Source organism: Podarcis cretensis, assembly GCF_951804945.1.
Source record: "Podarcis cretensis genome assembly, chromosome: 3".
Lineage (NCBI taxonomy): Eukaryota > Metazoa > Chordata > Lepidosauria > Squamata > Lacertidae > Podarcis > Podarcis cretensis.
The window spans coordinates 103694486-103719591 of NC_137172.1; the positions used below are offsets into that span (position 1 = coordinate 103694486).

General features: G+C 41.1%; 1 protein-coding gene across 1 annotated transcript in view; it reads left to right on the top strand.

The window, feature by feature from the left end:
* Window positions 1–23652, top strand: part of AGPAT5 (1-acylglycerol-3-phosphate O-acyltransferase 5) — a 33725-nt gene extending 10073 nt beyond the window's left edge. The window contains exons 5-9 of the mRNA XM_079970035.1: window positions 6299–6388; window positions 8343–8433; window positions 14310–14471; window positions 18555–18678; window positions 19967–23652. Of these exons, the coding sequence (XP_079826161.1) occupies window positions 6299–6388; window positions 8343–8433; window positions 14310–14471; window positions 18555–18678; window positions 19967–20192 (693 nt within the window). The 3' untranslated portion in view covers window positions 20193–23652. The remainder of the gene's footprint in view (window positions 1–6298; window positions 6389–8342; window positions 8434–14309; window positions 14472–18554; window positions 18679–19966) is intronic.
* The last annotated feature ends 1454 nt before the right edge of the window (window positions 23653–25106 follow it).

Consider the following 25106-nt stretch of genomic DNA (forward strand, 5'->3'; position numbering starts at 1 on the left):
GACAGTTTTCCACTTCTCTGCATATGGTCCCATAATTCACATCTTGTGTCCCGAAAGTCACAAGATGTTGGTTCACAGATGCAAAAACACAAGCTGCATAGTACATACCTCCATTTTTCGAACGCCACTCTATACAATCACTTTAAATGAATGAACCCCTTCTATATTTGGAGTAAATCTGGAGTTGCTTTCTGCTGCCAGGTGGGGATGAGGGGTAGAATTTTCATACATTAGTTTCTTGTAGGTTCCCCTTTGTCATTCGTTCAGACTAGGGCTGCTATACATCTGGACATTACCGGGATTTCAAATGTGGAATTGACGTCTGGGGGAGGGGGGGGGATTTCCGAAAGGTGGCACTTTGTTCTGGATCTTAGGCAAATCAATCGGAAAATATGGCAACTCTAGTTCAGACCGGGTAGTGACTGATCTTCCATGGTTGTGCTGCCATAGAAAATATTAATTATCAGGGTGAGTTGTGTTTTGCCAAATCCAATGTATGAAATGGCCACCATAAGAATCCCTTCAAATGTTACTGCTTCTGTATGAAGACCACTCAAAAAGTTGGGAGTAGATTCCTGGAGGGATCCGGCCTGATCTATGTGGTCATTAAACTGGAATTATTCATATGGTCACCCTGGTGGTAAGTAACCGTACACATGTTACAGTTCCCCCCATGGAATACTTTTTTTGGTTGCCTTCTCTTAAGAACCACAATGTTTGACTCAGACCTACAAGTTTGGTGCATGGAAAATAGGTTCCCCCTGGAGGAAGCTTTCAGTTGCTCTTCATGGCTGTTGCTTCTGTGGTAAAATCTCACCCTGCGTGTTCATAAACAATATGTGACTGCTCACTGAGTGTGTCACCGTGTGGGTTGAAAAGCTTGAGAAATAAGATTGGCTATTTTTCTCCATAGCAATAAGTTTAAAAACAAAACAAAAAACTTCTCACAGACATAAGGAAATTGACTCCTCTGTATGACAAGCGCTGCAGTGAATGATTTTGCAAATCATTCCCACATGGTTGTTAGTTGGTATGCGCCAGCATTTGATCTAGCAGGTGCACTGAGAGAAAAATGGACCTTTGGCACCTCATGGTAAACAATATGGCATGAACTGCAGTCATTTACTTGCTGGTGTACAAATCAGGCCTTGAGTTGAACCAGTGAAGTTGTTTTCCTTTGGCATAAGGACAGCATTGTTTTTACATTGCCTCTTTTCCCTTGTTTCTCAATACAGGTGCTGCAGTCCTGTCCAATTTATCTGTTTCACTCCAGAGATAATTGAGCGATTTGCAGATTTTTTAAAATCTTGCAATAAAATCCAAAAACTAAGTAGTCTCACAAATCCTCGAACTGCTTTAATCGTTCATAGGTTTTCCCCAAAAAATTCTGAGAACTGTAGTTTTAGGTCCTCACAGACCTAAAATTCCCAGCATCCTTAACAAACTACAGCTCCAAGGATATGGTTCCCCACCTTTTCTTGTCCATGCCCCTCACTTAAGCATCTCTAAAATCCTGATCCCCCCCCCCCCCGGTGACATATAATTCTTATTATTCAAAGAGTGAACTCCTGTTTACGTGGAGGAAGCTAAAAGGCCATTAACTTGGTCTAACTCATTCTCAAATTGCCCCCCTTGAAAATCAAACTGCCCCCCTGTGGGGCCTGTGCCCCACGTTGGGAACCACGGCTTTAGAGGAATTCATGTGCTTTAAATGTATGGTGTGTTTATGACCTCTGGAAGTGGTTTTCAGGACAGCCTGTGGCTATGTATTTTTCATCCTCAGGCTGAGACCAAATTGTCCTCCTCCTTGGTCTGTAGCTGTGTGATAACAGATTATTTCATCAGAATAATGCTCTTGTTGTTTTCTGGAAGGGAAGTGGCAGCAAATTAGCAACGCAAGAAGAGCCCTCCTGGATCAGGCCGAAGGCCTGTTTAATCCAGAATTCAGTTTCCCACAGGAAACAGCCAGCAGCTGTTGGTTTTCTTGCCTGTGGCTATCACCAGACTGAAAATGCCCATTCCTGGAGCTCCCTCTGCTCTTCTCCTCTCTTGTGCAACCACAGTAAATAATTCTACTTGCTGTCATTTTAGGATAGGTATTTTGTTTACTCCCCATAGTTGTTCAAGATCATTCATCCGCAGTTTTCCCAGTTAACTTCCAAAAAATACTAGTCTGCCGAGCAGTCTTATTCCCATGGATGATGAGGAGATAAAAAGCTGGGTTTTCCTTTAGATCAGTAGTTCTCAACCTGTGGGTCCCCAGATGTTGTTGGACTACAACTCCCATCATCCCTGAGCTCTGGCCTTGCTAGCTAGGGGTAATGGGAGTTGTAGTTCAACAACATCTGGGTACCCACAGGCTGAGAAAGGCAGCTTTAGATCATGGTTGTGGATGCTTTTCATGCTGCAAATAGGAGAATTCAGTGGACACCTTGGCCAACATTCAGTGTCGCAAATCACATCTGCAAATTATGGCACTTAAAGGTATTTAAGGGGAAATTCTATTGATAAGGATATGCAAAGTATATGGAGTCAGTTGGCAGGTATTATTATTATTTTTTTTAATTCTCCCTGACATGCCAAATGGTACAAGAACAAAACAAAAAACCACTTCCTTCTCTTCCTGTTGATACTGTGTTGGTGATGTCACTCGCGCTCCACTAAAACTTTCCAGTGACAATTAATTACAGAATTGTGATGGAATGCATATTTCCTACCTCTGATAAACATCCTGTTGTGGAATATATGTGTGTAGGATCTGAGTATGTAGAAAGCAGAAACACGCTAGTAAACACTTCTGTATGCTTCCTCCCCAAGCACAAAACACACTCTTAAAGCATTAGAGAATAACTATGAAAAAGCTAATAAGGTATTTATCAGCTTCTTGGAAATGTATTCCAACACTCTGTTGATTCTCAGTTTAATGTTGATTCCCAGAAAAGTCCTACATACACAACACAGTGCCGTGAAGTGAACATGTATGTAGATAAAAAGTAATAGCTTAAAATGTGGCAGAAAAATATCACCTGATCCACCTGACTCTATAGAAAACTGATCTCTCAGTTGCAAACCTTTTTCCTTGGAAGGAAGGCCTGGGGATTTCAGTGGAATTTAGAACTTGAAAACATGTAGTAACTTCATCAGAGGTGATGGTTTTAACATTTTCCTTTGTGAGATATGTTATAGCTCCCTGTAATTATTTTGTTTCCACCCTCTACTTCTTGTTATTACATGCTTTACCCTATAGCTGGTCAAGCCCATTTATAATAAGTTTCCTATATTAAAAGTTAGGGTTGTGTTTGGCAAAGTCATACTTAGAGTAAATCAATGGACGTGATAAACCTAAGTCCTTTGATTTCAGTGGGTCTGCTCTGAGTTTGACTTAATCAGATACAATCCAGTATTGTATGTGTGCCTGTTGCTTTTCTCTTGAGTAGGCATTGCATGCTGAGCCAGCTGTCTTTGTTTTGCAGACAAGGGCTGCTGAATGCTATGAATGCAGTTGGCCAAGGTTGAAATTAGGGAACAAAGCGATAAAGTGATTAAACATTAGCAGCTTTTCATCTTAATTGACTGTAATAATCATTTTATTACTTGTATGTGACACCTGAGGTCTGCTATAATCCTGATTCTGAGGCAATCCCTCTTGTATTCTCTACATCAGCCTTTCTCAAGCTTGGGTCCCCAAATGTTGTTGGACTGCAACTCCCATCATTCCTAGCTAGCAGAACCAGTGATGATTGGAGTTGAAGTCCAACAATATTTGGCAACCCAAAGTTGGGAAAAACTACTACGTACTATTCAGGCCACATCTATGTCCAGTTCTGGGTGCTGTAATTTTAAGGAAGACATTGACAAATTGCAGCATCTCTAGAGGATGGTGACCAAGATGTTGAGGGATAAGAATTGCAATTTATTTGAGGCACAATTGAAAGAACTGAGTATATTCAAACTAGAGAAGACCACAGCGAGTCGTGATAGCTGTCTTCAAATACCTGAAGGGCTATCATGCAGAAGATAGAGCAGTTTTGTTCTCTGTTGCGCCAGAGTACTGTACCAGCAGGCTGGGGAATAGAATCCTTTAATGCCATACTTGAAATGTACCAGTAACTCTTTTTTTGTTAACTTGGCACAATAGGACATTTAATTAATTAACTGTTATGCATGGATGTGTTCATGAATTCATTACAACTGCTTCTTTTAAGTCAATGCATCTGGTATTAATTGAAGCCATCGGCCTTTCCCTTTCCTTCTCCCTCCTTTCCATTTTGCGCTTGGGGAACCAGTTCAAGAATTAGCCAATATATCTGTAGTTCTGAAAATGGGTTGCATTCAACTAAGCACTAAATAGGGCTTTGCACAAATAGAACAGCTTCTCCTTATTTCCTCCCCCCCCATGCCTCACCCCTAAATCTGTTCTGGATTTTCTCCCTCCCCTAATCTTCCAGAGCAGATTTGAGAGAGGATAACCCAGGCTGGGGATGGAAGGTGGAGTACGAATGGAGTCCCATTGCACATTCATAAGTTATTGTACACTCTTGCATTTATTTAGTTGCTTACTGCCCACTGGTTTAAAATACTTTTAGCTTAATATAGTGCCCCCTTTTTTGGTTTTATTTCATTGTAAGCATGTCTAGAAACATAACTGTGGGTGTGTTCAAAGGTGGGTTGCTTGGTTCAACAGCATTTTGTAGTGTGACTATGCATGCATCTAGCTCGGGTCGGCAACCTAAGGTCCATGGGCCACAAGCGGCCCATGGGGGTTATTTAACCGGCCCATGGACCCCCGCCACCTGCTCGGTTGGCTCCCGTGCGCCGCGCTAAACTGGCCTTCCACAACACTGGCCGGCTTCCCATTGGCTGCAGGAAGCTCCTGCAGCCAATGGGAAGCTGCGTACGCCTCCTCTGTGCCAGAAGGAGTGCCGGAAATAGCGTTTGCGCATGAGTGCGCACACTCTGGCCCATTGTGGTGTCTGTGGGACCGTGAAACGGCCCAAGCCACAAAAGCTTTGCCGACCCCTGATCTAGCTGATATTATTTGCTTTGTATTCCATTGGGGGAGGGGGAAATACCATACTTAAATGACTTTTTCTTGGAACGTTTGATTAATCTCCATATAGAATTGGCTGTGCTTTTAGAAGAATATAACCTAGGTGTAGTTCATGAAGCACAACTGGAAAGTGTGCTCCCATTTACGCTCCATCTGCACTCTACATTTAACGTAGTATTACAGTCATACCTCTAGTTGCGTTAGGTTCACGTTGCATTTTTTTCTGGTTACGAACACGGCATACCCGTAAGTGTTTACTTCCGGGTTTGCCACTATGCACAGGAGCGATCTGTGCGCTTTGTGCATGCGCAGGAGCGATCTATCGCGTCACATGCAGAAGCGGCGCTCCACTTACAGACTTTTTGGGGTGTGAACGGCACCCCAGAACGGATCACGTCCGTAAGTAAAGGTACCACTGTACTTTATCCCGAGAGTTGCAACTTGTTAAGGGTGCTGAGAGTTCCTAGGAAACCCCCATTCCCCCTCACAGAACCACATTTCCCATAATTCCCTGAGAAGAGGGATTGGCTATTAAGCCACTCTGAGAATTGGAGCTCTGTGAGGGGACTCGGGGTCTCCTAGCAACTCTCAGCACCCTTAACAAACTACACATCCCAGGATTCTTTGAGGCAAGCCATGACTGTTAAAGTGCAGGTGCAGCATTAGACAAAGCAAAGCTGAGGAGTTTAGCAAGTTGACTTATGCTAGACTTATTTGTCCATCTAGCCCAATATCAACTATTTTGACTGGTAACAGCCCTCCAGGATTTCCCTCCCTGGTAATGGATCCTTTTAACTGAACCTTCCAGGGATTGAACCTGGGATTTTCTGTATGTAAATTATCCATAGTCCTTCACCTTAGCAAATGGCAACACAGCCTCTCTGCTTATCCCTCAGCTCCCTGTCAGTGTCCCAGTTCTTCTATTACTTTCCCGATTTCTCTGCTTTCTCTCTCTGGAGCACTCCTTCTTCTTCAGGAGACACTGAATATCACCAATGAATTTTAGCTCTTTAATATCCTTGCTACACTTTCACCTGTAGCAGTTTAAGCTGTTGTGTTCATATGGACACAAATGTGAAACGAGTTTTGCGTTAAGTGTAATAACGGGTCTTTTTAGAGGGACCTTATTTCTATCTATTTTTTAAGAAATTGGCATTTCTAATTTCATGTTTTTTAGAGTATTGAAAATCTGTGTACTTGGTTTCATAAACTATTGTCATCAGTATATTTTCTTTCTTTCTTTGCTAGCATGGAGGAGTCTATGTGAAACGAAGTGCCAAATTTAATGAAAGGAAAATGAGGAACAAGTTGCAAGCCCAGATAAAGGCTGGAACTCCAGTAAGATTATATATTTCCTATGTGTGTGTGTGTTTTATAATGCCATAAAAATGAAAGTGACAAGAATGCTTGTCTCATATGTTGCCCCAGATACATGGCTCACCTTTCTTCCCCCTGCTGAACAGATGAGTGGCTGGATTGGCTTGTTCGTTTGTTTGTCTGTTGGTTGGTTGGTTTATACACCATGTGCATGCCAAAATGGCTTCCAGCATGGAGGAATCTTATGTTTGCGCGTCGAGGTCTCCAAAACACCACAAATAAGAAAAAAAAACGACACTTGATTTTTGTTTAAGGTTTTTGGCATAATTTTGGCCACAACTTTATTAAAAATACAGCAATGTGAGTGGTTGCTTAGGCATTGGTAGCGACTAACTGACCCCGCACGGGGACAGCTCTGACATTCGCATGCCCCGCGAAGTCAGAAAGGGTAAGTCACCTGGGGAGAGAGACGGGACTGGGAACCATGCCTCACCTCTCCCCAGAATGCTCCCAGGGGCTCTTGCGTGGCCCTAGCCCCTTGCCAGGGGGTTCGGACAAAAGCATGGGGAACCCCTGGGTTCCTTTAACGGAAAACCCTTGCAGCGGCAGCATTTTGGAGGGGCAGGCACCACCAATCCTTACCCCTCCACCAACCAATTCCCAAACCAATGCCTAACCGAAACCTTACAAGTTGTGATGACTTGCTACGCAGTAGACAAAAACCAAATGGCACCAGCCAATCAGCCAAATGGACAAAATTCCTATCATGCCCCTGCCCCAAAGCAGACAACCCCATGACAGGCATAGCAAGGTCAAGCAAACAGCCTAACATTAGGGAAGGGAGGGCGGGTGATCTGAAGCACGCAGCGAAAGAGGAAGCTCGTCACTGCGTGCAGTGTATTTAACAAACAGGGCTGTCAGTCAATAAATGGCAACATATAAATCTCCCCAGTAACAGCCTGACCCTGCTTAAAGATGGCCAAACTCTTTTGCCCAGCAACAGTGAGGTGTCTTGTCAGCCCCCACTGCAACACGTGCTCTCCATGAGGGCGAACACGCTTTGCCTTACACACTTTCGTTTTCTGTGAATGGATGTCTTCCACGTGGTTAGTAGATAGCACTGTACCCTCCCAGAAAACTCTTGGTGTCAGAATATAAAACCTATTTCTGTAGTATCAACTTTCTCTGAATTAGGACTGGTGGTTGTTGCTGTTTTTGCAAATTAAATAATGCTTCTATTGCTCAGCTAATATGAAGTTTCATATAGGCTAAAAAAGGAGGTGATTGCTATCATAACTCCCAATAGAATGTCATGTGGATGCTCAGTCTTACAGCTTACCTGGAACCTTGTAACCGAGTGTTCATCATACCCACCAAAGCATCAGTTTTTGCATGTTGGGATCAGAAAGAAATCAGCAGTATTCCTTCCTTCCTTCCTTGTCAGCTGAGTGTCATACAAAAGATAGCATGTTCTCTTTGCTTGCCAATACCTATAGCTGTCACACACCAAACAAGGTTTGCTAGCCAGGGCTGTTAGGTTAATTTGTTCTAGTTGAGAAGGCATCTTGTATTTCTTGGTCTTTGTATTATTTAAAGTTGCAGTACATTCAGTTGCAACTGGTTAGGGATCTCTGGACAGGATATAAAGAGAGAGAGATTTGCTCACTAAACTGTGTTGGTTTACTTTCTCTGACTTGAACCATTTAGTATGTTCTTACACACAATTTTTGTTGCTTCTGCTGCTTAATTTTTCCTTGAAAATTCGGATTCCTTGAATATCAAGATTGCTCATCTTAACTGAAAACAACTGTTATTGCATATCTTTATAAACATGTCCTCTGTGTTTTATTCAATCCACTTCTCCCCTCCCCATTGCGCACACACATACTTTGCTGTCATACTGTAGCTTAGAGATCATGTTGTGATGCTTCCTTTTTAAAAAAAATGTGCATATAAATATTTTTTAATTCCACAGATGTATCTTGTGATTTTTCCAGAGGGAACACGGTACAACCCAGAACTACCAAAAACCATTGCAGATAGTCAATCATATGCTGATAAGGCAGGTAAGGTAAACTTCAAAGAATTTTGGGAAGCAGGGAACTTTGAACAGATAACATTTACTGTTGTGTAGGCACAGCCCTACAGTTTAAGGATCACCAAAGAGAAAGGGACATTAGTTGAAAAAGAGTGAGGCTTGACCATAGGTGGGTGCTGAATCTACACATAAAAGATAACATGTGTGGTCTTAGTGTTTGTTCCTTTTCATTGGTACTGCAGGTAGCATTAATGTTTAAAGTATAGTCAAACAAGGAAACTTTTCACAAGTATGTCCTTTGAGAGATTCATTGCAAGCAAACTGTGCTTGCATGCAATAAATATTGTGCCCACGCGATTCCTCTGGCATGAGCTTTGCAGAGAACGCAATGTCATTGGAAGCCGATTGAAGTCTGAACACTGTCTGTCCTTCTGGACAATGAAGGAAAGAACACCTTGAAAGCTACAACTAGTGTTTATTGTAGTAAACAATAATAAATACATAGATTACTATATACAGTGATACCTCTGGTTACGTACTTAATTCGTTCCGGAGGTTTGTTCTTAACCTGAAACTGTTCTTAACCTGAAGCACCACTTTAGCTAATGGGGCCTCGCACTGCTGCCGCACGATTTCTGTTCTCATCCTGAAGCAAAGTTCTTAACCCGAGGTACTATTTCTGGGTTAGCGGAGTCTGTAACCTGAAGCGTATGTAACCCGACGTACCACTGTACAGATACAGAGTATTAACAGCATGTACACTCTCTCAGCAAACTGCCATAAACCAATCCCTCACACTATAACCACCACAGACAGAGAGACTCTCTCAGAACACAGGCATATACGTATAGCTGCTCTGTTCCAGTATAACATTGATTGGCTGAACGCTCTGCCAAGAATATCTCACATGTCCGTGTGCACACATATATATATATTTGAGTCAGTATTTTAAAAATGGCAACTGATCCAACGGGCAGGATTCACCTAACAGGACCTTCTAGCAGAAGCCCTGTGCAAGGACTTCCCCTTGTGGAATGGGGCTTCCCCCGCTGCACCCCCTGAAATTTGCTCATGAGGAGATTTGTTCTACCTTGCAAGCTGAAATTCTTACACAGACAAAACATTTATCATAGTACAGCATTGAATTACACCCAAGTAAACATTTTAAAATGCAATTTGCTAGGCATTTTTGGGTGACCACACTCCTTTTTAGAAGCTTAAATACAGTGAATATTTTCTCGCTTCTGAATATTGTTAACAGTCTTGGATGCTTTCGTTGAGATTCCTGCATTGCAAAGGGTTAGAATCGCTTCCAGTTCTGTGATTCTATGATATATTAATATTATTATTTGCTTCGCTTATTAGTTACTTATTTAATGAAAAGTAAACTCAGATGAATATAAACTGGACCAGGTTTTCCTGTAACAAATTCATGCACTTTGGTAGTTCAGAAAACAAGGTTCAACTTTCCAAGCAACAAACCTGCTACTTGACGTCTTTGTACTCTGAGTACATAAAGGTTTAGCTGCAAGTCTGATAATCATGTATCGGTTTCAGGGATCACCATCTAGTTGGCAAGGCAAGAGGCCAGGCTCTCTTATCTTTTTAATTTTTCTGCAGTTGTAACATTCAGCCTAACAGTACAAGCTTTGTACTACAGAGCTTCATTGCTCTTCACTTAGAATTTATTTTCACGTGGAAAGAAATTGGAGCAACAGTGGCTGGTTATCGGACTTCCTTTCCTAGTCTAAACACAATAAAGCATTCAGAAACTTTTAATTGCTACAGAATTACTGCTGCTAGCGTTTTGGCTGGGTTTAGGCTTTGAGAACATGCTAAACCATTTTTTTGTCCTGTATTGAATGCTAATTGGCTTCTGGGCTCAAATCAAGGTGCTAATTTGACTTTTTAAAGCCAACTGCATTGCGACCTGGATACCTTGGGTGTCTCATTTTACTGCTTTGTTTCGTCTTGAACACACTGTTCAGGATCTGAGTTCTTGCTGCAGGTTCCACTAGCCTTGTTTTAATGATATGTACTACCTTAATGACTGGCACTTGTTTGAATTTGTTCTCTTATATTTTACTATTACGTGTTCTTATGTGAGCCACCTTGAATCCACCTTGTAGGAAAGAACCATTTTTAATACATAGGCAAATCTGGTGGTTCACAAGGCTACATCACAGACGAAATAACATTAGGAGATAAATATGAATATCAAGGTAAAACTTATTCAAACAGAAGCAAATAAACAACAGAATGTTTTGAGAGCCTCCATTTAGAACACCAAAAATTAAATGCTTAGTTCTCAACAACATGTTTGGTAATCTTGCCAGTTATTACGAAGGCACAGAGCTCTGTTAAAATTCACAGACAGCTTTCTGGGTCATGTGGTCAGCATGACTAAACCGCTTCTGGCGCAATGGGACACGGTGACAGAAACCAGAGCGCACGGAAATGCCGTTTACCTTCCTGCAACAGCAGTACCTATTTATCTACTTGCACTGGTGTGCTTTCAAACTGCTAGGTTGGTAGGAGCTGGGACAGAGCAACGGGAGCTCACCCCGTCGCGGGGATTCGAACCGCCGACCTTCCGATCGGCAAGCCCAAGAAGCTCGGTGGTTTAGGCCACAGCACCACTCGCGTCCCTTACAAGTATTATTTAGCAACATGGCAAGACTCAGTATTTAGGCTTGGGGGGGGGATATCTACTTGTTTCCACCCACCAAACACCCTTCAGAGCAGACATGGGGGGTTGCAGGGGCAGGAGAGGAAAGGGAATTCCTGTCAAACAATTGGACATGGGTTCCTAAAATAATAAGCAGATGTTCATGGTAGTCAGTGCTTACTGCCAAATCAGGCTTGTAATTTGACTAGCACTTTGCGACGCATGTCCAGAACAGCAGTCCCATTCTTGCATCATACATCTGGAAGGCCACAAGGGATTCAGATATGTATGTGCTAAAGTTGCAAACCTGTTCTTTGCAAAGTGAGGTACATATTTTTCCTTGGTTATGCTGACCATTCACCTTCCTAGCCATTTTCACGTGTGGTTTTTTTGTGTTATTTTGTGGATGTTTTATCGAAAGCTTGGGGCAATATTAGCCGAACTGAATGCTTGGTAATAAAAACAATTGCTGTCATAACACTGCGTCCGGCACACATGGGCTGGAACAACATCTCAGCAACACAAACACCGTGGCACTTTTGATACAAAATTCACATGCTAAAAAGCTGTGTTAGGTTTCAAAATATTTGCATAGTCTTGTATTGAATAAGTAAACATTTCTGGAATGGCTGCGATGGACCTGACATCAGTGTTGTCCTTGGTTGTAACAAGTGTTGAAGGAATACAGTTTGGTGGAAGCAGTAAAAAGAGAAAAAGAGAAATATTGTTTGCAGGAAAGTTGGTTAAGAGATGCAGCACATTCCTGTTGGTGTAGAAAATGAACTGTCTTTTAACTACTCTGTAAATGGAGGATTTGAAGCAACCCTCTTTTATTCCAGTTGTTTTGTATGTAGTAGAATCATTGGAGCACTGAGCTGTAACCTAATATATCATGCTCACAGTCACGTTGTCAGATTATTATTTTTTACACAAAATAAGGGCAAGACTGAGACCTCCCTATCATTTTAATATTGATTTTGGATGGTGGCATTTTGTTAACAGCAGGATACTGGAATTCCAGTTAATGTTTCAAAAAATAAAATCAGGCTGTCTCTTCTTTAACTAAGGAACTTTTGTCTTGCTTTAGTTCACATTATTTCGTTTTCCTCTTGTTGAACAGGATTTATTCCTCTCAGTTGCATTATGTTGTTTTATGTTTCAATATTGTGCTATAGTTCTAAACATGTTGTGTATTCTGCTTTGAACTCCATTTTCCGATGAAGATGGCACCTCATAATTTTTTAAAGGAACGTGATTGTGAGATTCATTGTAAGATCCTTTTGTACAAGAACTTGCAACTTACCAAAAGTAAATCTCTTTATTATAAATGCATAATAGGAATTTAGAGCTTTACGTATTTCTGCTGCATATTAACACGGTTTAAATAATCTGAGAGTAACATATGAACCATAGTTTTGCTTGGAAGCAAAACTTAACCAAATAGGGCAAAATCTTTGAGGGCATGTAATTTAATTTAGGATGAAATGAGCCAACTGATATATCAGTAAAGCCCACCCAACTATCAGGACTCATCTGGGTTTATCCTTGAGCTACTCAATTGAACCTGGTTGCGGAAAACTGATGGAAGCAGTTGAATAGCCAATGTCCACAGCAGCCCTCTTTGGACGTGATAGTAGTTATGCGTAAGGATTAGGGCAAACCTTGACATTAGGAAGCCCTAACTTACAGGCTACAGTTTATCTAGTGTTCCCCATAGGCTGAAAGCTTATAAAAGGCAGACTTCAAATACTGACCTCTTAAGACTTGAGGAATACATGAACATATTGTGCAAGCTGGGAATACTGTTATTTTCCCATGGCTTTCTAGTGAGGGGAATATTAAGGTCACCATTTTTATCTATGCAGTACGGTGTACCATGGATATGTGTGCTTGACAGTCTTTGATATTCTTTCACCTAGAATTCAGTTTGCTTAAGTTGCTCTTGAAATTTGATCTAAGCAGTGGCTTTCATTTTGTTTTTCTATGCGGGTTCTTTTGGTGCTTAGCTAGTGATCCTTGATGAGATCAGTGGTGGCAGATGGGCTTCAATGAAACAATGACTTGTTTGCCACAACCAATGTTTCCACCTTTGGTATGCAGAACAGTGTTGGATACATTTGTGTGTGGAATAAGTAAGACGCTGTGCGTCTTAGGATGCTGTTGCTAAGGCCCAGCAGGCCTGGCCGCACCCTCCATGGACTCTGTGTCTAACCTAGAACATGTCCCAGAATCCTCTGCAGTGCCCAACAATTCTGTGGCAAATTGTATTAGGGTTCCCGGGCAAACAGTTCCTTGAAGTAGAAAGTTTTCAATACACCGGCCTTGTTCACACATAACTTGAATCCAAGCCATGATTTAGTGTGAACGAGCAACTTCCAAGAAAGAGATTGTGGTTACTTTGCCCCCCTTTTGGCCTGCCCCTGTTTGCTGCTCCTTTTGTCTTAAAATATTGTCTGGATCTGAACTTGTGGTTGAGCTCTCTGAAACCAAATATGAGTTCTAAACTGTAGGGCAAATCTTGGTTACAGCTTGTGGTTTGTCTTGGGAGGGCTAAACCATGAGCCCAGCTTCAGACGATGCAGTAAGCCAAACCATGTCATGTCCTAGAGCAGGGATGGCCAACAGTTCAATCGCGATCTACTGGTAGATCCCCGGGAGGTTTTGGTACATCGCGGTAGATCGCTGGTTCCCTTTCTTCAGTGGTGGTAAAATAGAATCGGGCCCCACCCCCTCACCCCATCCTCCATTGTTGCACAATCTCCAGAACGGAAGACAGAGCTTTTGCAGTGATGCTGATTGTTTCCTTAGTGATCTTTTGGTGAGCAACTTTCCCCCTAAGAAAGCTCAGCAACCTTTCCCTGAATCCCTAAAAAAACAGAACTTTATTCCCTAAAAAAAGCTCAACAACACTTTGACCTGAACCCCTCCCCAAAAGGGGTAGATCACTGCCAGTTTTTTATTTTGTGAGTAGATCGCTGTCTCTTAGGAGTTGGCCATCCCTGTCCTAGAGCACAATGACTGGAAGAAGAGCAAAGCTGCTGCAAAATTGGCTTTGGGTGCCCACATGATTTGGCTTAATGTTACGTGCAGACTGGACCCCTAATTTAATGTGACCTGCAGACTAGAGACAAACAGGAGTTAATATGTCACACTATCATCATACTCTGGAGGCTTCAGATCTCCAGGAGAAAAAGCCACTTTTAATACATTTTCAGTATACTTTTTCTCTTGCTTAGGACTTGCTGTATTAAAACATGTACTGACACCACGGGTGAAGGCTACTCATGTTGCAATTGATTCGATGAGAACCTACTTAGATGCAGTTTATGACATTACGGTAGCATATGAAGGTACTGTGGACCAGAAAGGACAAAGGAAAGTGGCTCCATCCATGACAGGTGAGTTGGTGATGTTGAATTAATTTAAGCAAGAATGGGGAGTCTGTTTTGGACAGCAGGTTGGACCGAATTGTGGCCAACCCTCCACAAGCCATATTTGACAGGTGGGCGGGGCCTAGTATACAGGGATGTGAACAAAGCACTTGTGGAAGGTTTGGGCCAATGATGTATCTCAACTCTTGCCCATCATAGTTTTTAAAAACCAGCCAGAAGAGGTTGATTGGGTTGGTCTAGAAGTTAAATGCTTCTGTGCCAGCTGCCTTAAAGGAGGCGGTGGTGTAAGCCCTCAAGAAGACAGTCCTGAGGTTTGTGACAACTACTGCCCAGTTGCTAATATCCCCTTCTTGGGCAAGCAAACTTGAGATGGTTGTGACTGTTCACCATCATTCAGTGCTTGGGGGAAAACTGATTACCAGGTGTCTGAATCATCTTCATGAGAGGTTTTTTAGCAGAGACTGGGTAGCAACAGATTTCCTGCAATCAGCAAGTGCGTGGCCTCTGAGGTTCTCTGACCAGGTATTTTAAGTTCATGTAGGCGTTTCTGCTCGTAATTTTTAGCTGTCTCAAAATGGGTTTTATGAAGATTTTGACTTAATCTTTTGTTGTGATTATTCTCATCCATGGGGATGAAGGACGGTCCAAAATATTTTTTAATATACTTATTGTTCAGGAGACTGGTGGGAAGTCACACGCTCTCCCTGTTCTGATGTTAATTTTGGTACTTAATGTCCATCCCATTATTCCTGACTAGAACGTAATGTCAGGTCCATTTACCTCATACCTGGGGGACTTTGGCCCTCCAGGTCTTGTTGAAATTGCAGTTCCCATCAGCTAACATGGCCAGTACAAGAACCTTTGAAGGGCCAATGTTTCCCCAAATCTGATTTATCTGAACCTTACCCCCTTTTTCATTGTGAGTGATCATGGGGTGATTTGCAGCATCTTTCAATGTGGCAATGATAGCCAGGGTGATTGCAGCATCTACCTTGGGAGATTAAGCCCTCTTTAAAGGACTGTGGATATCTGTCCCTATCTCCTGGGTCACTTCTCTGTCTCAAAATACTAGAAACTTCGAAATCATCCCTCTCTCCTATTGCACTCTGCCTTTGGCATACTTGCAAGATCTGACTAGTGGAAAACAGCCCTTCAATCACTGTTTTGGTTTAAAACCTACATGTCAACTCTTGGCCTGCGATGAAATCGGGTGCAGGGACTACCAATATATTTAAGAATATCGCCTCTTTTGTCAAAACAAAACGGTTGACTTCAGTGATTTTGTGTGTACTCCTAGGCGGGATTTTTCCTGTTTCAAAAAACGTAATGCATTTAAGCTAGTTTATATTTTAGTATTAGTCTTTTAATGTATTACACAAAACATAAACCCGTTTGACAAGGCTCAAACTACTACTTGTTTCTGAGCCTGTAACCTTTTGGATAGTTTTGTACTTTGCTTTCTTTTTATCCTTCTTTGGAGATAATGGGTGAAGAACACTGTGTCACAGCCATTACGATTCATTCCCATTCCTCAGTACCAGTACTAGAAACATTGTAGTGCTAATGGTTTTGGTGTTCTTGCCATTTAATCTATCTGAAATTATCTTAGTTTTTCCTCCTGTTTCTCTTGATTATGTTACTTCTGCAAGCAAACACAGATGCTCATTGATGTTTAGTTTCTACTCCTTTTATTTCCTATGACTGAAAGCCATCCTAGAAATAGTTCCTTTCAAGTTGGTTGCGCTTTTGTTCCCATGAGAATTTGCCTAACACATTCTAATCAGTTTCTGATTCACAGCAAGAAAGTTGTCCCTAATCAAAAGCTTGAGGGATAATGTATGGTTCTTAATTATGTTGCTTCTTGCGGAGGGAGCGTTTTGTTTTATTCGTCCTTCCAAGAATAGCCTTTTGGCAACTTTGGAAGAATTAAGCAACCCATCAAATGCTGGCATTTCAAGCCAATATTCCTGAAGTTGGATGTAATTTGTACTTAATGAATTGTTGCAATGGGGTTTGGTTTTTTTAGCTTAATTACATAAGCCTTTGGGGAGTTGAGCCGATGTGAAATTAAGGGTCATGGGACTACGCAACCTTTAGTGGCTCTTATGATAGAATCCAGCTGTTCCTCCGCAAAAACAGGAATGCCATAAATTGTTCTTATCCACTGGTAAGCCAAAGTAGTTACAGTGACATTGTGTCTTTTGGAAAAAAATGAATTAGTCTCGCTAAGATGAACTGCGTACAATTAAAATAGTTCCTTGGTCAACTGGATATAATCAAGAGTTTCGTTCTCGCAACTGCATTGACTATTTGGTTTTTTAAGAAAAATTAGAATGGTATTAAGGCTAAGGGTAACATAGTATGCAGGAGTGAGAGTGGCAGTTTCTCCCACAGTGGTTTCCACACTTTGGAAGAAAAGCTGGAGGACTGCCATGAGGCAGTTTTGATCTTATGTTGCGCCTTCCTTTTTGCTTTATCCCTTGAGTACAGCACTGACACGGTTGAAACGGCAACCCAAGATATAATGCATTTCAAGGATTTGCAGGGCAAATTCGCCCTTGGATGGCGAAGAGCTAAATGAGATTGCTTTGCATTGCTTGCACCTGCCCAGGACCCTAAAATAACCTCAGCTAGGGCAAAGGCAATTTGCAACTCTTGTAATGATAGATGCTCCTGACCTACCAGTGTGTGGCAGAAGTATGGAGAGGCACATACCTCAAATACTCTTTTTGAAGGGTGCGAGATAAAAGAAAAAAAGGGAAGGAGTGCAGAAGTCCCCACTGTCCACATTCCTTCCATGTTACATACTAAATAAAATCAGAAGGATGCAAATTATTATTTATATTGTTCCTGCAGAATGGTATTTTGTGATAAATGGACATCCAAAACACACAAACCATCAATAAAAGTAAAACTAAGGTCATGGTTTAAAATCCTTTCAGCTGTGCCTTGTGCTCTTGGTATCAGAATCCCCTCAACGATACTGTACATACCATGGTTCTCATGTTCCATTTTTTGCACTCCTGAATTTCATTGCGACTTACAAGTCATATCTCATTCCTGCTGGCTCTGAACTTTAACCCTGTGGAATTATTCGGGATTCTCCTCCCTTCCCTGCCACCCTAAATACTACTTTATACTGTGATTCTCAAGATCAAATGGATTTAGTAGCTTTCATATGTGCACCTGAAGTTGGGTTTTTAGTTTGTGTGTGTTGATTTTCACATCTTCTGTACTGAACTGTAAACCATTAGGCATCTGGTTGGCCACTGTGGGAACAAAATATTGGACTTGATGGGCCTTTGGCATGATCTAGAAGTGCTCTTCTTTGTTCCTAACAGTTTCATATATTTGTGCAAGTTTTAGAAGAAGGTGGTGATTTTGACTGCAACAGCCAAAGAAAGAAAGAGAGAGAGAGAGAATGAATGTACCGTATTTTTTGCTCTATAAGACTCACTTTTTCCCTCCTAAAAAGTAAGGGGAAATGTGTGTGCGTCTTATGGAGCGAATGTAGGCTGCGCAGCTATACCAGAAGCCAGAACAGCAAGAGGGATCACTGCTTTCACTGTGCAGCGATCCCTCTTGCTGTTCTGGCTTCTGAGATTCAGAATATTTTTTTTCTTGTTTTCCTCCTCCAAAAACTAGGTGCCTCTTGTCGTCTGGTGCATCTTATAGAGCGAAAAATACGGTGTGTGTCCACTTCAGTGGCACTTATGAAAGTAACACTCCTACCCCCTTTTTTAGATTGGAAAAGTATTTTAAAAGAAAAAATATATACATTTCATACATTATTTAAGGTTTTAGTAGACATTAATGTCTCTGAACATGGATGGAAACAGTGGTGTTATGCTCTACTAAACTTGAAAAGCAACCTAAAATTTTTTTAAAAAATAAAAAAATATTATAAAACAAATTGTGATCTTGTTACTCAAAGTTCCGACCTTGGAGTAATTTTCAAAAGCCTGTTTCTTTTAAAGAATGCCGAATAACACTGCACAATTACTGAACTTGGCTTTAATTTTACTGAACAACAGTGGAGTTGCTCATGATGGGACAAGGGTATTCATGATTCTCTTTTGGGTTTTGTAGACTTCCTTTGTAAGGAGTGTCCAAGAATCCATATTTATGTTGATCGCATTGCACTCAAAGATATTCCTGAAGAACAGATGTATATGAGAAGATGGCTTCACGAACGTTTTGAAATCAAGGATAAGTAAGTAAATACAGTGATGTGACACTGCTTCTGGAGCAGCATTAATATGGCTTGAAAGTTCCACAGAACTCAACAAAATCTTAACTGGTTATTGCATACCATCAGTGAAGGGTTGGATCCAGATTTTGCCTTCCATTGTTGGAAAGGCACCTTCTGGAAAAGCTTCTGATTCAGCAAAAGGGTCTGCTGATGGAGAAGGTAGAGATATATTTTGCCTGTTCTCTCTTCTTCTAGCCCCACCTATTATGCTCTTCTGAAAGGTTGGAGAACCTTCCGGAACAAGAAAGAGGTGGTGCTGTATGCTACGGGAGGAGTAGGGAAAGTAGACTTTGCTTTCATTCAGCTGGTACTTCTGATGGTGGGAACAAAGTTTGGATCCAGTCTAAAATGTTTCCTGCAGACCTTTTGCTTATATTTTATAAATGTGTGGATGTTAATATATCCAATGTGGACAAGGGGTTGGATTTGGATATGGGAAGCAGAGCCTCAAATCTTGGTTCATATAGTAAGCTTCTCAGTGGCTGTGAGTTGGCTCACCTTCTCTCAGGTTACATTTATTTCCATGGGTGTTTCGGACTATAAAATTCTTAAGCACCAAAAACTACAAAGCACAATGTTTTTAGAGCATACATTTTAGGACTGAAGAATCGGGACATGGGTGGTGCTGTGGGTTAAACCACAGAGCCTAGAGCTTGCTGATCAGAAGGTCGGCGGTTCGAATCCCCGCAACGGGGTGAGCTCCCGTTACTCAGTCCCTGCTCCTGCCAACCTAGCAGTTCAAAAGCACGTCAAAGTGCAAGTAGATAAATAGGTACCGCTCCAGCAGGAAGGTAAACGGCGTTTCCGTGCGCTGCTCTGGTTCACCAGAAGCGGCCTAGTCATGCTGGCCACATGACCCAGAAGCTGTATGCTGGCTCCCTCGGCCAGTAAAGCGAGATGAGCGCCGCAACCCCAAAGTCGGCCACGACTGGACCTAATGGTCAGGGGTCCCTTTACCTTTACCTAAACTGATGAATAGTGAATTATCTTTGCTTGCTATTCCAGGCTGGATTTACATGACCATTTGTTACATAGCCTACCTGGGCAAAGCCAGGCTGTTCTCCTCACTTGAGTCTATTTTGCCCACTTGGGAGGGAAAAAGTGTCCAATTCACATAATGAAGTTTGCCAGTGCAACAGCTACCTCTGCCCATTACTATTTGCACATGATAACTTGTGTGACATTTTTGTTCATCACCAAACTATGATAAGCCTGTTACCTTTTTTTAAAATCCTTTCTTTGCTCCTAGGTTGCTAATAGAATTTTATGATGCAAAAGATTCTAAAAGAAGGAACAAGTTCCCTGGGAAATGTGTCCGTTCCAAACTAAGTCTCAAGAAAACTTTGCCATCTTTGCTGTTTTTAAGTGGGCTGACTGTTACTATGCTGCTGACAGAATCTGGACGGAAACTCTACGTGAAAACATGGCTCTATGGAACTTTGCTTGGCTGTCTGTGGGTCAGTGTTAAAGCGTAAGGTTCTGCACCTACAACCAGTGACGTTATTCTCCTTTCTTGCACATCTCATCAAACTCTTTCCTGAATTTATAAAATGTAAATAAAGCCTTATTAATGGAACATTGGATGAATTGTGACCTAAATTTGCCATGGTCAGTGTGGAGAACATGTATATGTAATTATGCTCCTGATTTTTCCCCCCAGAAAAAGCAGCAGAGAGCCAGAATTATAATGCATTTTCCCTCTATGGATGGATATCTATCTGCACATGATTTAATAGAACATGTGATTATAGATAAACAGCTGAAGTGGACCTCTGAATGTATTTACTGATATTACTTTAGGTTTATATATTTATTCCTGACCCACGTTCTTTAGTTCACTATGGAAATTATCACAGCTGCATCACAAACTAAAAACCAAAGCTAATAGCTCCCAACACATTTGTTTCCTTTTTTTTCCTTTTTAAATTGAGTTTCTCAAATTCACAAAGCAGTTGGTAGAACATGAAAAGCTATTTTTAAAGAAAAAATATGGGTAAAAACTCTTCATGTGGAAATTACTTTAACATATGCATGATTTAATTATATTAGTAGATGGCTTAGTTTTTGTTTGCAACATGTTTAATTTTATTCTCGAAAAGGCTTGTGTTCTTGATTTAAAACACCACGTGTTGGTGCATAAATGATTTTATATATACAATATGTTCAACTAGTAAGTCGATAATTGAGGCTGTCTTGGTTGTAACCTACCTAGATTCGCAAAGAGCATATTGGTACATTTCAGCTACACAATTAGTTTAAGTCATAATATGTGTGCCATAACAGCAGTGCACATTCCAGTTTCCTGTTACCCCAGGACCACTTCGCACGGGGTGTTTTGTCCACAAAGAAAACGATCGCTTTTATCAGGAGCATCCATATAGTGTTACTTGTGAATGTTTTGCTGTGAATACACCAGTCGGGAAACAAGTGTTGGTAAAACATTGACTTGTGTGAAGTGGTCCTGAGCCATATGGAACCAAATGAATGTGCCTTGCCATGATTGATGCTGCTGTGCAGCTTGGAGTATATTTTATGGTAACAAGGAACATCAATGTGTTCTTGCCAAAATGTAGACTATGTGCCTTTTTAATCTACTGATCTTAAATTTAACCTAATATTTCACAGCCTGATCATTTAACACTGTAATTTTGGGGTATTTCCAAAGCTTTTCACAGTTGGCGTGTACTTGAACTTGAAGTATGCAGTTTTGCACTGTAGAATAATAGGGAGAGATGCATATTCTATTAGTATTTAATCCACTCACCAATGTGTTTTGTAAGAACCAGTGGTTCTTGTTGCTATTTGGTGATATATTGGGGAAATATTTCCTGTTGTCATGGGGCTAATTATTCTGTATCAACTAAGGGAAGGGATTCTATTTCGTATCTATTATTTTGTAAAAACAAAACAAAAAATCAAGATTCCGCTATCAAAATGGAAAAAGATTAGAGGCTATTTTTATCTTTCTGAGTTTTTTTCACAAGAAGTTTCTGTTGGCCTTGAAATTGTTTAAGACCCAACATGAACTAAAATGCTTGTCTTAGATTTTTAAAATATTAAATGCATTTAGCTTCAGCTATGATGAGTAAGAAACACCTTGTTCTTGTGTGTTCTCCTGAAATTGTATAGTATACTTCATTTCAGATGTTCATCTACTTCATTATGCTGCCTTCTGGTCACTAGAGCAGACTTGCTGGTTAATGGAATAATCTATGGAAGAACAATGTGTTGGGGTTGTAGCCTCTGAGAAAGGATATGCTGTCAATCTCTGTGTCCTAGACCTGCGGAATTGCCTTCCAGTTTTACTGTAAAGCTTTTTTTGTTAATGGTTTGCCTATCAAACAGCCCAGAAACCTATGGGTTCAACTCTACAACTAAAACAAGCTGCTTAAATTTAATGAGGCAGAACAATTCTTTGGAAGTTGAACAGAAACATTTTAACTGTTCACAAATTCCAGATTATCTGGGACACAAATCATCTCCTTCGCGAAGCTTTATTTTAAACTTAATATCTTTGGCAAGTTGCTGTAGCTTCCCTCATGATTTGTTTATTTAAAAATTGCTATTAATTTGAGGCATTGGCTGCTATTTCAGAACATAAGTAGATATTGACTTATAATTTTTTAAAAGCAGTGTGACAACCTACTGCCTGTTACTATTGTTTCTGAACTTTCAGAGTTTTAATACCTTACACTAACCTTTAATGTAAATTGGGTCAATAAATATAACTTTATTGTTTTCATCCACAGGGTTGTAATTCTGCAAAAACAGAGAACATGCACACCCTTCAGACTTTCACACTAAATGGCTCTTTTGACATCTGAAGAGGGCCTTTGTAAGAGAACAAAACTAAGGGCAGACAATGTGATTGTCCCTTTGCCTTGCTTGACAGTAATACTAGAACTGAATCGCCAAATTTTGATGGAGCATTTATTTGTGGGAAGGAGTAAGCAAGGCCACATTCCACATGTAGCCATAGACATACGGGAGTCACTTCCTCACGGTGTGATCTCATTCTGCAGAGGTTTGTGTGAATCAAGGGACCATCAGGTTGGCAACACTAACTGAGCCAGGAGCAAAGTGATTGGGTACGAAAGATGCACATAATTAGCCCCATCCATATGGTGGATTGACCCTCATGCTTTTCACTAGTTTGGGGTTACACCATGAGGAAACAAGTCCCACACTCTTGTAGAGCCAGATGAGTTTTAAAGGCATGGATGCTATTGGCAACTTGGAGTACAATTGGCTTAGTTGCCTGTTCTGCTCTCGATATTCCACTGGATAAATCTTAGTACTTTTGTATTTCACATCTATTTTTTTTAAAATGGCTGTGAAAGTTTCAAAAGTCACTTTGCCTGAGACCCCTGGTTCTAATTTGCTTAAATTCATTTGAGTATCACAAAGGCATAATTAGAAAGGGGATTGTAAATGTGCAATGAAAATAGGCTCCTTTGAAAATGATTTTTCCCCCCTGCCAGCATTACTCGATAATAGTTGTGTTCACCATATTCATTTTGCTAATTGGTGTTTCTGGTTTGGTCTCAGTTGTTCGGAAAGAGTTTCACTCTGTAAATGGTTTCGAATATTGCACATTTATATGTGCTGGCTGGTAATAAGTTCAAACTGCAAACTGCATTGCAAAAGCAGTGAGGTAAGAGACAAGTACCAAAGAGCGGTTTGGTGATTTTGCATTCGTAGAAAGTCTCTATTTTGAATTGGTCTAATTATGTAGTTCACAGAAATGTTTCTTGCCGCTCACATAAATATTTCTTTGGGAAATGAACTGACAGCTTCTCTTGTCAGTTTAAATGTGAAATCTCTCTCATTGAAAGGGTTATGATCTGTGCTTATGGAAGAGATACTGTTTGTTCACATTCTGGAAACTTAAAGAGTTGATGCCAGGATTAAATTAAACATACATTCCAGTAGAAACTTCTTTGAAGGATTATTTTATTGATTTTGAATGTGTGTGATCGTAAGTAAATATTGAAACTGGAACAAACTATCGCAAATGATTGCTGTGTCTGGCCCATTCTGTCATGTGAAAAGTCAGTCTCAATAGTTCCAAGGCGTTGCTTGGTTTTAAAGTGCGTTTTAAGCCTTTAACAAACATGTATATTGCATGGTACGGCTGTGATGTTCCAAGGTATTCAGAATTTCTTCATGGCCACTACATTGGCTCAACTTGGTTTGGTTTGGGTGTTTTCTTTTTGGAGGCGTTTATCAACTGTGTTGGCCTGCACAGTGTTCATCATTATCACAATTGCACACATTCCACAATGAAAAATGTGAAGATTTACATTGTTTTATTCTGGTTCAGAAAGTGGGGCTTTAACAGAGTTTGGGTGCTCTAGAGCAGTGTTTCCCAACCTAGGGCCTCCAGCTGTTTTTGGACTACAACTCCCATCATCCCTAGCTAGCAAGACCAGTGGTCAGGGATGATGGGAATTGTAGTTCAAAAACAGCTGAAGGCCCAAGGTTGGGAAACACTGCTCTAGAGCAGTGGTTCCCATTTAGGGATCTGGGGACCCCCGAGATTCCGCAGAACACACTCAGGGGGTCCACGGCACCATCCCCTGCCAGGGACTCACTTCTTTTGTTAATTGCACAGTGAAAGCCACAGCCTCACTCCAAATAAGTACTGTTTTTAACTAATTAATCGCTTTAAGCCTAGGATGGAATTTGCACACAGGAGGACTAATTACCGTATTTTTTGCTCTATAAGACTCACTTTTTCCCTCCTAAAAAGTAAGGGGAAATGTGTGTGCGTCTTATGGAGCGAATGCAGGCTGTGCAGCTATCCCAGAAGCCAGAACAGCAAGAGGGATCGCTGCGCAGCAATCCCTCTTGTTGTTCTGCCTTCTGAGATTCAGAATATTTTTTTCCCTGTTTTCCTCCTCCAAAAACTAGGTGCGTCTTATGGTCTGGTGCGTCTTATAGAGCGAGAAATACGGTAATAATAACAAATTACTACTACTATTAAAAGGGACGTGGATGGCACTCTGTGTTAAACCACAGTGCCTAGGGCTTGCCGATCAGAAGGTTGGTGGTTCAAATCCCCGCCACGGAGTGAGCTCCCGTTGCTCAGTTCCTGCTCCTGCCAACCTAGCAGTTCGAAAGCACAAAGTGCAAGTAGATAAATAGGTACCGCTCCAGTGGGATGGTAAACTGTTGAGTTGAAATAAACGACAGACGAGTGGTGGGTGTCATATGGGAGGCATCTCCCGAGCACATCTCGGGGAGTCTCTTTTATTGAATATTACAGCATTGCCACACATGTGCTCCTTGCTGATTGGTTAACACAAGTACAAAGCAAAGGTTACCTATAGACATTAATCATCAATAGATTAAAGGGTGGGAAAGGGAACACAGAATTGGACATGTGT